Source organism: Salarias fasciatus (genome assembly GCF_902148845.1).
Source record: "Salarias fasciatus chromosome 7 unlocalized genomic scaffold, fSalaFa1.1 super_scaffold_4, whole genome shotgun sequence".
NCBI lineage: Eukaryota > Metazoa > Chordata > Actinopteri > Blenniiformes > Blenniidae > Salarias > Salarias fasciatus.
The window spans coordinates 14,208,224-14,222,931 of NW_021941229.1; the positions used below are offsets into that span (position 1 = coordinate 14,208,224).

Here is a 14,708-nt window from a genome sequence, read left to right on the forward strand (position 1 = left end):
GGCCATGTGCATGTGTTTTAACTCATTTATCTTTCCTTTATCTTTTTCACGAATCACACTCTGGATTGTTTGAAACTAAAGTGAAAATTCTACATAATTAAAAACAGTCTGGAAAGAGTTGATTTTCAGAATCAAAAGATGATTAAATCTGGTTCTAGGGGGATTGAGCTTTGGATGGATTTGCAGAACATGTCCATAAAACTGTGTTTATCAAGAAAAACTTCCAAAAAAAATGTTTAATTTAGCCTTTTTAATGTGGCTTGTTCAGGTTTTCTTGGTATCAATTCATTACAAGCCGACCAAAACTTAAATTTAACAGGTTAAACATTCAGACCATTATTTCAGCAGCTGCTCTACAGGGACTATTATACACAGTAATATGAAACACACAGGTCCTTGATTTGTGAAAACATTACACCCCTGAGATACATGCAGGATGACATGGGGAGGCTGGGGGCGGGCTGCCGGAGCTGCTGAGTAAGAGGGTATGTGCCACGACTCAGACCCTGAGTGACAGGTATTGACCTGCCCAGCCAAAAGACGTCTCTGTGGGAACGCTATTGATTATCGCCACGGCAATAAAGGTCCCGGAAGCTTGTGAGAATGTCACCACTCTCTGCTTTTGCCCACCAGCCCCGGTCCCAAACACATAAACACAAAGACAAGAAACACTCTGGCTCCGTCACATCCTAACCTACAGCCGCTCATTCTCTCACTCGGACTGAAGCGCTCTGAGCGGGTGGAGAACAGATGAAAGAGAGATTGGTGGCTCAGTGGCTGCTGGGACTTGGGTTTGTGTGAGTGTACAGATGCATGAGTTGTGGGCCCCCGATAGACCCCCCACTATGCTTTAGGGGCCAGTTCTCCAGGATTTCAGAAAAAGCAAAAACGTTTACGTCCCTCTGACATTTCTTCTGTCATTCCGGCGCACTGGAGGCAGAGGCCGTTACACTTTTGTGTCTCTGCAATAAAAAACGAAAGGTGCTTTTTCTTGATGAAGTTGGGTTTTATTAAACTTGAAATGAGTGAAGTAAAGCTGCGCACATGCTCCGTCCGTTTTCTCTGCAGCCACGATCTGGTCAAAACAATGCAGGGTTTCCTTTTTGTCTTTTTTCGCTCTCCTTCCTTCTCCCTCTGACCCCGGTTCGCACACCCCCACACACAAACACCGTCCCCACCCTTGACCTCGCAGTGAAAAGTTAGCGCGCCCGAGGTTGAACCTTCCCAGATCAGCTGCAGCCGCAAGCGCTGAGAAAGTGCCCCTGACATACGTCTATGGGTGCGCGCGGGTGTGTGTGTTTGCGTGTGAGCGTGGCAACACTCGGGGTGTCATGAATAGCAGAGATTTGACCCTCAACCCTGTTGACCTGTCCACACAAACGGCCCCTTTAACCCAAGGCCGCCATTGTCAGCCTTGACTGCCTTCGCTCATTCACAAAGCCCGCCAAAAGGCTCAAAATTCATTATATACCACTTTGCTTATTATTTTGCACCCTCTGTTTTCATTCTCTTTCCTCTGTTCCCATCACTCCCCTTTTTTTTTTGCAGCCTGCTTTTTCCAGCTCGACTCCTGATCTTGAATTTCACTTGTGCGTTGAGCTGAATTTGAAAATGGAACCAGCTGAGAAAGAAGTCAGAGCCTTAAACTGGAATACCTCCTGATAGTTTTGAACAACATGATAACTTGCTAAATGGGTTAATGTGAAGGCCTCCAACCCCTGGTGGCTGAAGCAGTGCCTGAGTCCAAAAAAACCCCCAAACTCAGTGCGAGATGATATTATCTTTATGAAGCTTCGACAGCAGCAGAGGTAAAAAGGGTGACGACATGGTGATTAAGTAGAGGGAGAAGTTATCATCACCCTTATCATCCTGGATGTGAAATACTTTGATAAAGGTATGGCAGAAATATGAGGATGTCACATTAAAGGTGTATTATTAAGCAGCAGGGTAATTATGCTGAGTGGTTCCTTCAGGTGCGTTAAATTAACCTCGTAATCGTGCTTAAGTGCAGCGTTTGATAAAAACTAAATGAGCTATATTCCAAAAACCAGAAGATCAGATCAGAGGCCTCAGGGCGAGCCTGAATGAGGATCCTTCTCCTGAATCAAAAGCGCCCCCTGCTGGTGAGACTGAGAAGTGACAGAAAACGATTGATTCAGATAAACTGCAGGATCTCTTTACAACTTGATCTGCTAAAGATATCCTCAAATAATGGAACTGTTTCATCTACGTAGGAATAAAAGGGACACTACTAGGACTCCTTTTCAGACATGTCACATTTGTTTATTTGTTTTTATTTGATGAAAATAAAATACTTTCTTCACTAAGTCATTCACTCATCTGTTAACTGGAATCAAGGTGAATTTTGGGGTATTTGTATTTTTTTGTGAGCATATTAAAATAAGGAACCTTGCTCGTTTTTAAGTCCGATTTACAGCGTGCTCTACATTGCTCCTTTTAAAATGGAAAATGGATACAAATATTTCCGCGATTTGGAGTGATATGTAGTAACTACTTTAACTTATCGTATACTTCATTAAAATGGACATTTATTCACAAAATAAATACTACAAAAAATGTGTTTTATACTTTGTCTGAGGACTGGACTGTGAGCATACAGGTAAGTCCATGCAGTCTTTCCCCACTGGGGGTGCTGGAGAAACCCCAGCTGACTGGATGCAGGGAGCTCAGCACACTGAACCTCAACACACTGCTTCATTTTAGAGTCATGATGGACCTATAGATGCTTGAACTGTCAGAAGAAACGTGCCAATGCTTAGACAGGGAGAATATGCAAAGTCCATCCAGACTCGGACCAGGGGTCTTCTCACTGTAAGGCCAGAGCTAATCACTACACCACCAGGCGACAAGACGTCTGTAATTCCTTGAGCAGTTTTAGTGAGTTGGACACTAGATGTGCACTAGAACTGCAGTTTCATCAGCATTTCTGTTTTTACTGAAGATTTAGACATTATTTATGGATGCAGTTAAGCTTTTTATGTGTTCTCTTGTAACTTTTTATTGTTGGATTAATCCTGATGTGGTTTGCTGATGGGATATTTCCTGCTTTCTTCCCCTGTGATCAAAACTTGGCTCAGTAGTCCATTTCTACACAAGCACTTCAAATCACGCCTCCTTTTCTTTTCTTTCTTTTTTTTTCAAATCGAATCTAAATCTAAATCCGGAAGATGAATCGTAGCAGTGTAGGATCTGGGCTGGATTAGTTGTTGGAGGAAAAACAGGCTGTTCGTGGAGCGAGGGGGGCAGAGGAACTGGGAAAAGCCCTTCTCTTCCTCCCGGACTGCTGACGCGGACGGAGGCGACGCGCTCGAGCTCCGTGGACTCTCTGAGTCTTTTTTTTTTTTTTTTTTTTTTTTTTTGTGCGCACAGTCCTCCACAGCCATGTTGCTCCACTTTCTCCTCGCCTTGGCCTCGTTTTCCCGGGCTGGCTGCTACTTTTCGGAGGAAAAGTTCCCGGAGGAGTCGAAAATGCAGCCTCCCACCGTGGTTATCGCCATCATAGCCCGGAACGCCGCGCACTCCCTGCCCTACTACCTCGGAGCTCTGGAGAGACTCGACTACCCCAAAGACCGCATCTCGCTGTGGTGGGTTTCCTGCCTGCCTGCCTGCATGCCCCGGCAGTCTGTTGTCCCCCTTTTTATCCCGCTATAGCAGCCGTTCAAAAGGTCAATGGCATTTAAATGAGTTTGTGAAAGCGGCGGTGTGCGCCCCCTCCCCTGCGCCCTGTGCGCCCCTCTACCCAGAGAGCACTGCTTTGCATTTTTTTCCCCTTTTTTAGGAGTTTATCTCATACTTTTGGAGCCTCTTTATAACTTCTAAATTCACTAAACTTGTATGTATAAACGCAAGACTTCAATCTGAGCGGCCCTGGTGTGATTTCAGCGGACTGTTCCTCTGTGATGTGTCATGAAGTGAGACTGATCCCACTTGAAATGAAATGCAGGAAATCGATACACAAGATTCTGCTTGAGGTCACGATTCTCCTTTCTGTACTTGGATTCCTGATGTTTGCGTCTATCTAATTATTTGTGAATTGTAAATGTCTCTGTTTATCTTTTGTATTTGTCTTTCATTAGTTCACCTATTTCTGTAAGTATCATATATCATTTATTATTTACTTGTCGCATAAAAGACAAGTGGATATAGGTTTCCATTAATGTCAAACAAAATTTTTATCTTCTATACTGCTTTATCCAAATCAGGCAGATTCCAGGTAAATATGTGAATACATAAAGACTAACAACCACATTTACACCCAAAGGCAATTTAAAATCACCAATTAACCTCAGAGGCATGCTTTGGAACTGTGGGAAGGTACTGGAATAACACAGACACAGGGAGAACATGCACATTGTACACAGTTGGGTCTCCAAGCTCAGAGTCAAAGCAGGGGTTTGAATCCCGCTGCTGACAGGTTACCACTCAAGGCCTTTGACTGCTTCACCTGAAGAACAGCTTTAAATGAGTCACACTTTTAAAGAAAACTCATTGAAACAGTTCAAATTTACTGCATGTTTAATTGAAATGATCTTCCACTGACTGCTGGATAACCAGCTCTTCTTTGTAAGTAAAAAAAAATTGTCTAATGCCAACATGAAATCGAGAGTTGCCTTCAAAAAGTGCAGAACAGAGTAGCAGCTCAATCACACAAACATGTGGTATGTTAAACGGCATGTTAGGGTCAACTAAAGTGAGTAAACATCACAATTCCAGGAGCAGCTGGTGGGTTTTCTATGCTTCTGTTCTCTTGTTGGCTAAAAAGTCAAAGTTAATTACATCTTTTAATCTTTGTGCTCAGTTACTTAGTACTGTAGCATTTCATAAGTATAAGTTGTTGGAAAGAGGTTGATTAGTTTTGATCGCTTTAACATTTTGTTTTCTGTTTCTCCCAGGGCGGCCACCGATCACAACTCAGACAACACCACCGCCATCCTGAAAGAGTGGCTGACTGTCATGCAGAAATATTACCATTACGTTGAGTGGAGACCAATGGATAAACCCATGTAAGTCCAGTAATTCAACAGACTCTATCTAGTCCAACATTTTGCGGGTTTGATCTGGATAAACTGTCCTGATGCAAGAGATTAAATGAAGATACGAGCCAAACTGACCCAGCACTCTTCAGTAGGTGCTCCCATATGAAAGAAAAAACTCCAGTGAGATATTTTTCTAACCTATTTCAGGACCACAGAGATCCTTAGAAGTTGTGCTTTAGTGTTGACAAAATGATTTAACTCCTCGGTTATGCAGTGGACATTTATTCACAAGCACATATCTGCAGCATGCATTCTGAAACTGGTTTTTCACACATCATTATGCTGTCTTTTCATTGGATCTGCCCAACTGAGAGCTGGATTTTATAGAAACGTGAATTGAATTCAACAAAAGTGGTTTAAAAAGTTTGCAGATCGTGTGTTGACTATGATTCAGCACAAAAAATGCAAATGATCTCTGCGAAGTGAGGAACGATGCTGCAAGTCTCCGCTTGATCTGGGGGGATCATCAGTGGAGATAATGTGCTCCTCTCAATTATTCAGTGTGACTGAACTCAGCTACGACTAACGACTGTTAGTCCGTAATTCTACACATTCCACGTATCTGTCTTAGAATTGTTTGCATGGTAACATCAAGCTTATATGATGTATTTTTTAAAACTTCATCTTGTGGATTGGTGGCATGTCCGAGCATCATAAGAATTATGCTTTTACATCTCTTTTTGTGCAGTTTTTTAATACAACAAATTCTGTGTTTTATGTGGTCTGCATTGTGGTCTGCAAGCTTTAGTAGAGATTATATCATTTTAAGAAATGCATCTCCCTTCAGAAATAATGCAGCCTAACTCAGTTATAGGTTTTAAGATGTGAGATAATGGAGTGCTTGATTGATATCTGTGTTGTCTCTTAGATCCTACGCGGGAGAGCTGGGTCCTAAGCACTGGCCCAACAGCAGATATGAATACGTGATGAAGCTGAAGCAGGCGGCACTCAACTTCGCCAGGAAACGCTGGGCTGACTACATCTTGGTACGTTACAACGCAGCCTCTCTTGTGACAGCAGTGTGAGATTCACATCAATGACTTTCTTCATTCAGAAGATGAAAATGGTCCCGTCTTTTCATTTGTTTCCGGCAGCCATTGTTCTGTTGAGAAAAGACTCCGCAATCCCTCTCAAGCTCTGATTTCTTTCTATTGTCTTCTCTGTTTCAGTACGCTGACACAGACAATATCCTCACAAACCCAGACACTCTCAACTTGATGATAGCTGAAAACAAGTCAGTCATCGCTCCCATGTTGGACTCTCAGGGCGCCTACTCCAACTACTGGTGTGGAATCACTCCACAGGTCAGCCAGGCTTCTGAAGCATGAAGGAGTCGTCTTCTGCTGGAAGTGCAGGATAAAAATTGTAATTGAGCAGAAAACACAATAGAAGCTTCATAAAAGTGTTTCCTTTTTTCTGTGTGTGTCTTGTCAGGGATATTACCGCCGTACAGCGGAGTACTTTCCCACCCGTCACCGCCACAGACTGGGCTGCTTCCCGGTGCCGATGGTTCACAGCACCGTGCTGCTGGATCTGAGGAAGGAGGGCATGAAGAAACTGGCTTTCTTCCCCCCTCATGACGACTACTCCTGGCCTTATGACGACATTATCATCTTTGCCTTCTCCTGCCGGGCTGCCGGTGTGTGTTCTGTCTGTCGATGATCGGGCGTCCATGTGGTGTTTCATATTTGCGGTCTCTCTCTGCTCAGAGATCCAGATGTATCTGTGCAACAAGGAACGCTACGGCTACCTGAACGTCCCCGCCAAGCCTCACCAAACCATAGAAGATGACCGCCTCAACTTTGTCCACGTCCACCTTGAGTCCATGAGTAAGTACAGAGAAACAAACTGCACATTTATGAACGTTTTCTCCAGCCGACGCCTGCACGTGTTCATGTTGTGTTGATTTGTGTTGATTTCTCCCCACGCCTGCTCGAAAAGTCGATGGCCCCCCCATGCAGCCGTCCCGCTTCGTCCACATGTTCCCCAAGCAGAGAGACCTGATGGGATTCGACGAGGTGAGAAAAGTGAACTTTCTTTCATCTCAATGTGCCTTTTTTTCCCCATCATGAACTTCACGTTACATTATATAACTTAAAAAGATGAAAGCATTAAAAGTATTCAAGTTATTACTATAGTTCAACCTCAGTTTTTCAACACATTTCATTCCTTCAAAGCCAGATTTGAAACCATGGTGTTGCTTTCAAGCGTCCGTATTATCTCTTTCTCCGCCTCCATTGTTTGTTGTAATTACTTTCCTCTTTGCCGTTTTTGCTTTGACAAACGTTCTAACGCCCGGTGGTGGCTTCCTGAAGGAAATATCCCAAGAAATATCAAAGTTTTTACAATTTGGACAGTATGAAGTGCTCGTTCACAGAGGGTCGCATTGATTGATTTGTGCTGCTGGTTGTTGCTGAGGAACCTGTTTTCAAACTGAATTTCCATTCATGCATTTAAGAGTTTGAACATTGTTTGTGAAACAATTTGCTTGAAACCAAAGTTTGATCTTAACTTCTTTCCATTGCCGTTGTTCATACTGTAAAGTGTTTTTCATGATGGATTTAATTTAAGAAATCCCAGAGTTGATGTTAAACTTGAAGTCCTGAAAGCTTTAATAAATATTTCACATAATTCTTTCTTTCTTTCTCTTCAGATATATCTGATAAACCTGCGGCGCCGTCCTGACCGAAGAGACAGGATGCTGTTCTCCCTGAACGAGCTGGAGATTGATGTCAAGGTGGTCGACGCTGTCGACGGAAAGTGAGTTTATGCTTGGAAAAAAAAAATTATGTTGTCAAATCAGAATTTTAAGTATTTTCATAGCAATATGGAAAGCAAGCATAGTTTTTTTTTTCCATCCCATAATGTAATTACTTGAGTACCACACATTTACCACACTGTTTTTATGCCTTGGTGATACTTGTAAACATAGATTTAGGCATTCTTTTGTTTGTACATTTACTTTCAGTTACTATATGTGGCATTTAAATGCAGTGTATGTCTTATTCCTGCTTCCTCTGTTTTATTGGTGTTGTTTTTACATGTGCTAATTCTACCGTATTCAAAACTGCATTCAGATTTCATTTGAAACTGATTCTAAATGAAGCTAAGTATACTTTATTTGTTAGCACAAAAACAGTTTTCTTTTTTGGGAGCTGGAGTAAATAAGCTTTTTTTTATGTTGGGCACTGGGATTAAGAATACTTCATGTTATATTGTTGTACAGGATTTTACTACATTCTAACCACTGTGCGTTTTTGTGTGTCCGTGTTCTTGCAGTGCGCTGAACAGCAGCGACATTAAGATTTTGGGTGTTGACTTGCTGCCAGGCTACTACGACCCTTTTTCTGGACGCACTCTGACTAAAGGAGAAGTGGGCTGCTTCCTCAGCCACTATTTCATCTGGAAGGAGGTTCGTGGATCTTCATCATCATGAGCATTCATCACTCAGTAGTGACGCATAACGTGGGATTTATTGTCATGATGTGCTCTCATTTGTAAAACAGTTTAGTAGTGTGTATGACTATTTCCTCCCGAATCCTCAGATGGTGGACATGCAGCTGGAAAAGGCGGTCATCTTTGAAGATGACGTTCGCTTCCAGGCCAACTTCAAGCGCCGCCTGACCAGACTGATGGAGGACGTGGAGCAGGTGGAGTTGGACTGGGACATCATGTAAGACGGAACAAATCAGTTCTCAAAAAATGTTTTGACATCACCTGCTCATAGTTTGAAAGTACAGGATTTCACCAAAATTTCACTACCTCACGTCAAACTGTGGTGTCAGTACAGTTGATCCTGATGTGCAGCTGATAAAAGCTCTTATTCACCTCTTTCAATAAGTGAATGAAAATGCTTTATCCCCAGGTGTGTTGAGGGGATAAAACACCCACTTCTGGAAACGCAGTAAATCACACAGCTTCTTCACTGGGTTGAATGGCCTCAGGGTGCAAATTCTTTCTTCTCAGCTTGTGTGTGTGTGTGTGTGTGTGTGTGTGTGTGTGTGTGTGTGTGTGTGTGTGTGTGTGTGTGTGTGTGTGTGTGTGTGTGTGTGTGTGTGGTTTCATTTAAATTCACATTCTCATCACTGAGTCCAAACTTCAGACACATGTCAAACCCGTTTTGTCTCTGCTGTTGGACATTCACTCCAAGTGAAGCAGAAAATAGTTTCAATTAAAATGTACATATTTTTGTTATTCACACGATCTTTGTGTTGCTGCAGCTATTTGGGCAGGAAGCAGGTGAACCCTGGGAATGAGGAGCCGGTGGAGCACGTGCGGAACCTGGTGGTGGCCGACTACTCGTACTGGACTCTGTCCTACATCATCTCCCTGCAGGGAGCCCAGAAGCTGCTCAACGCTGAGCCGCTCTCCAAGATGCTACCTGTTGATGAATTCCTCCCCATCATGTACGACAAGCATCCAAAGTACGTATGAAAACGACAGTACCAACAGAACTGTGCTTCGTTCCTGCTCTTAAACAGGCTTATATGTACACAAAGCCAGTGACTCCCAATGTTCTCTTGTTTGGAAACCCTCGAAAGTTCTTTGAAGAGAGTCTATAAGCTCTGATTTCCCAAAACAACTTCCAGCCCTGTAATGTCCATATAAAGCTAAATACGGACCTCATAATTGCTAAAAACACTCTTTGGAAGAAGCTGTCTAAAGTTGAATGCTCATGCTTTATGTTTAGGTTCAGCTAACTTTTGTGTTGCGATTTTAGATTAAAGACCTTTAGTTTTTTTGAACCGTGGTTTTGTTTTTCCAAAAGAGGCGACTTTATTATGGAGCGCGTGTCAAGCTGAAAATAATTTGCTTTGCTCTCCTTCTTATTTTTGAGCTTCATTGCAGTGTATATGTCTGGAATTGGTTGTTTCGGTTTGTAGACTGACACTTTTTTTAAGCACACACTTAAACATTCGGCGGGGATTTTGATTTGATTGTTGCAGACTTGCGTTGGACTTAAAAATACAATTCTTTTGACATTTTCAGCCACTCTTGCTGTTTAGCAGCACGCACTGCAGCATTGGTGGTTCAACACGCTGCGCCCACTCGGACTCAAATGTTGCTGGATTTCATGTGAAGCTGCAGCAGACGCATCGCTTCATTGTTCTTTATCCATGAGTGTGAATTCATGAGTTTAAAGTGAAGCCAAGAGTTGATCCGTCTCTTGCTCCCCCTTCTCTCATGACGAAAGTATAAAAAAACGATATAATTCACCTGAAATTTCCACTAATCCTACACATTTCTTCTGATGGCGTAAAGAGTCAAAGTGGATATTGTCGTGTTAGTAAGCCAAGAGCAGAGCTGAATAAATGTTGGGCTTTGAAAGACACCGATCTCAGACTTCTGCTGGAAATATTGGCTGAAATATTATATAAAGACCGTTTCCAGACGATGAATCCAAATGATCTTCTCCTTTTCTTTTTGAGGCTTATATTTTTGTCGAAGCTTCTTAAAATGCTTTGATAGCTTCGTGAACACTTGCCATGAAATCTGGACGACACATTCGTGTCTGTCTCGACATCATTCCAGTGATCCATGGTCGTCTGATTTAGTGCCACCATCAGGTCTTCATTTCTGCAGAATTTTAACTTTCCATCAGTTCGTTTTACAGCCTGATACCAGTCCTTTATACGATGCTTTAGCTGCATTTTTAGCTTGATGGTATCATGCAAATTTTTGTCATTAACTATTTACTTTCTAAACACTGTCATGTGTTTTTGAGCACGTTTGCGTTTCAGCGGCGTCAGCAGTGTTACTCAGTCCTGCACTCAGCTACTTTTTTCCCCCCAAAATCCTGAAGTCCTTTTCTTCTTTAATGAAGAACAAACCTTCTTAAAAACAGCAACAGGAAGGATTTTTTTTTTTTTTGCACAAAACTTTCTGAAAAGGTTCACAACTGTTTCCATTTGTCCTCGTCCTCCAATGAAGCCTCTTTTATTTTGAAAATCCTTTAGTTCAGAGAATGTCGTTGTAGGCCTCTGTGTAATTTTTGGTCATTTTTGCTGTGGGTTGTGAAATATTGGCTCATTTCATGGAGGAGACCTTTTATTTCATTTCTAATTTTTATACCCCAAGACCTACATCACTGCCTCACCGGCAAACGGTTCTGGGCTCCACAACTGTAAGAAACGAAACGCACCTTGTGCAGAGAGATCTGCAGACCAGAAGGCTTGGCAGCGTCTCTGTGCTCCATCATGTGTGGAAAACTGGCTTAAAGCCAGCCCACTTTCTCTGTTTTCTCTGTGTGTGTCTCTCACCTCTGTGATTCTAATTTGATATGCTTGACTACACCACTAAGAATGCGCCGAGCCTGCGCCCCACACCCGGGTCCTTCTGTCGCCCCTCATGCTAAGAGTAGCTGAACTCTGCTTCTGTCCCCGATCTATTGTCAAAGCAGTGTGTTCCAGATAAACCAAATAGAATTTATGATTACTTTTTGGGCTGAAAAGCAAAATATGTCAGCGTGTTTCATCTTTAGTGGAGTTTCTATCCAGCACTCAGGAATCTTGACTCTACTCAAGAGATAAAAAAATGTATTTTTTTATTTATTTTTTTGTGATTAGAGCATTGCGTGAGTAAACCCTCCACTTCTCTCTCTGCAGTGAGGACTACATGTCCCACTTCCCCAACAGGAACCTGCAGGCCTTCAGCACGCGCCCCCTCCTGGTGCAGCCGTGCCACTACGCCGGCGACCCCCAGTGGGTGAGCGACACGGAGACGTCGACCCTGTGGGACGACGACTCGGTCAGGACCGACTGGAGGGGCTCCCACAAGACCCTGAAAGGGGCTGCGCCGGCGCCCGAGATGCTGTCGGCCGCCTACAGGGATGAACTCTGACGCGGCGCAGGCGTGGCCGCGGTGCGCCGGCGGGGTCGAAGGGCCAAGAGGTCAGAGAGACAGATGCTGCCTGGAGAAACGGTCTCAGACTTGATTTCAGTGTCACGCCATGCGCCTTCTCTCAGACTGGACTGACTGTTTCATCGGAACGTTGTAGCAAATGTATGGTACAAGATGATTCGTGTGGGCAAAATAAACCCAAGGGACTCTTTTTTATTATTTTTTTTTTACTTTTATTAAGGCTGTCTGTTGGAGATAGTCATACAGATGTCTGAGCATTTCAAAGGCACGAACTTGCACAAAGGAGTTTTCTGAGAACAATCAAACTTTTTTCTCTTTATGCAGAGAAAAGCGGATCCAAACACACGATCATGTGGATCTAAATGTATTCTTGTCGTGGCGATCGTGTGATTGTGATGATTACGTGTTTTGCAATGTTCATCTGTTTTTCCAAAATGAGGCGACGTTTCAGGGACTTTTAGTTTATCTGTTGAATACAGACTGAGGCTCCAGAAGCTGCACTGCTCGCTACACCGAGTTGAATCTCAACAATCTGGACAGCCTGTTTTTAAAGTTTGTTGTTTGTTTTTCTTTCTCTATGCATGTTAATGTTTGTTAATTTTTACAATCCTCAGTGTACGACAGGAGCTGTTAAGCCATGATAGATTGATCATATTTATGTTGACATCAACAGTTTCATTGCTGAACTACCTGTCAGCCATGTTGGATATACAGCAACTGTATAGTCAGTGACACTGACACCTTGAATGTTAGTTTAGCCAAGTGTTTTTTACAATAGTTTATTAACGAATTCAACTTTAACTCTGTAGCTTTAATTTGAAGAGACTCACCATTTTTCAGCATTTCATCGTGATCAATCGTTACATTATAGGAGAGATAAGGGTAGGATGAGGATAAATGTTTTAATTCAACTTTGGTGACCAACTGCTTGATTTGATCTCAAAGCTCTCATAAAGACTGGGCCAGGCCTCCTCTGGGGGGCAACAGAGAGCTGCAGGGGACATGCAGCAGCAGGATAAATCTGCAGCTCATTTCCTACTAGTATTTTTTTTTGTTCGATCAAATCGATTAAACATGAGATAAATTATGGATCCCAGCAGCTGTTAACAATTATCTTGTAATATGCAAAACATGAAGACGTCCAGCATTAACCTATAAGTAGCTATTGAGTGTGAAGCAGTGCAGTCTGTTATCTTCCTTTGAAAACATGTGGATGTTACTTTTTTCCAGTTACTGACAGATGTAGCATTTTTACAAACTCACGTCTGTGAACAGAGCTTTACTGCAAGTTATTTAATAAATTAGTCAAAGGACTAGTTAATTGTTTAGAAGAAAAAATCATCTGGTTGATTGCATTTGTTTAAAATTTTCAGTATAAGAAAATTGACATTTTACTCCATCATAAACTACAATTACACTGACCCACGTGTGTAATAGTTAATACTGAACTTCTAATGCAACGCAGTAGTTATTTGTGGATTTAAGCCACTCCAAACCTCGATTTATCATAAGAATCCTTAACAATCGGTTTTGTTCTGTCTGTTGAATTTTCTAATTTATTTGTTGAGTCTTTGAGACAATTCAGTGATTTGAATTACTCAGTTGAAGCAGTTCTGCCTCTCTGTGTCTTTGAGGAATAAAAATGTAAAACAATGCAACTACTCATCAAACTGTTCCAATGGTAATAAAGAAAGGGTTAACATTATTTTTTTATGATTCCAATGTGCTTGTGGACATTATTTGAGTGAACTACAGATGTTGGAATGACAGTGAACCAACACAAGAGGGGGCCATTTTTATTTTCTAAACAGCCAAGCATCACACTCTCCTCAATTGCTGGCTGCATCATTTGCGGATTTCTTTTAATTGTAAACGTCACAAAGAGTGTTTAACACAGTTTTGACATGACTCTAAACTAGATTAAACAAAGTGTGTTTTCCCGAAACAACGCGTGTAAACAGCTCTTTACATGTAAGCTCGGTGTATTACCCTGAGGAAGACTCGATTGTGTTCTTTGTGAAATTTCACTCAACAAAATACATGTTTGTTTGAATTCGTACTCCTGCTGACATCCTCTATCATGGAACACGGTCGAGTTAAGCCGGTAGAAGCAGCCACGTAAACCAACACCTCCATTAGTTTCTCTGAGGAGATTCACCACTTCCTAATTCCCTTCACACATAATTCCTTTGAGTAAAGGGAGTTTATTGTTTACAAAATGTGCCAAGCATTACATTAACTCAATGTCATGATATATATCCATCTATCCATTGTTTATCTAATTTAGGGTGCTTGACAGGATCCAAAGTCTGACAAATTGAAGGTCACACACTCACATTCACACCAACAGTCCATACAGAAGAAGAAGCAAACTGGGCTAATTTCATGTCTCCACTTCTAATACACATGCACTGACACAAATAAATTGAATATACCCCAAACAAAATCTCTTATACAGTAATTCGGACTGAAAAAACACAATTTATTATCATTTATTATACATTTTTGCATGCAACCACAGTTATCACTACTACCTATTTCGACATGAGTCTGTTTTTTCTTTCATGTTTTTTTTTGCAGCAGTTCTTGTTGACATTATCTTATTGGATGCAATAGTCTGGATAGTTAAAAAGTCTGTTTGGGGTTATTTTTGTCACCTCAGGTGTGTTTCTTTAAGCAGAAGCAGTTCTTTTTCATTTACAACGGTTTCTTTTGTCATGTTTTTTCCATGGCTGTACTGTAATCACTATTTTTAATGTTACTTGATTCTGTGCTTTGTTTTCCTTTTTT

At 41.9% G+C, this 14,708-nt stretch overlaps 1 protein-coding gene across 1 annotated transcript; it reads left to right on the forward strand.

Moving 5' to 3' along the window:
- Positions 1-3,402: 3,402 nt before the first annotated feature.
- Positions 3,403-12,000, forward strand: LOC115383487 (procollagen galactosyltransferase 2-like). Its single transcript, XM_030085676.1, has 12 exons — positions 3,403-3,605; positions 4,914-5,024; positions 5,926-6,043; positions 6,227-6,361; positions 6,492-6,696; positions 6,767-6,886; positions 6,999-7,075; positions 7,711-7,817; positions 8,337-8,469; positions 8,603-8,730; positions 9,278-9,481; positions 11,663-12,000. The coding sequence occupies exons 1-12, from the start codon at positions 3,403-3,405 to the stop codon at positions 11,895-11,897; spliced, it is 1,776 nt and encodes a 591-aa protein (XP_029941536.1). The 3' UTR covers positions 11,898-12,000.
- Positions 12,001-14,708: the final 2,708 nt, after the last annotated feature.

Excerpts from the sequence above, each read along its gene's own strand:
- LOC115383487 (XM_030085676.1), top strand. The coding sequence starts at position 3,403 with ATGTTGCTCCACTTTCTCCTCGCCTTGGCCTCGTTTTCCCGGGCTGGC. Across the intron at positions 7,076-7,710 it reads ACCTGATGGGATTCGACGAG|ATATATCTGATAAACCTGCG; the intron begins GTGAGAAAAGTG and ends CTTTCTCTTCAG. Across the intron at positions 7,818-8,336 it reads GTCGACGCTGTCGACGGAAA|TGCGCTGAACAGCAGCGACA; the intron begins GTGAGTTTATGC and ends GTGTTCTTGCAG.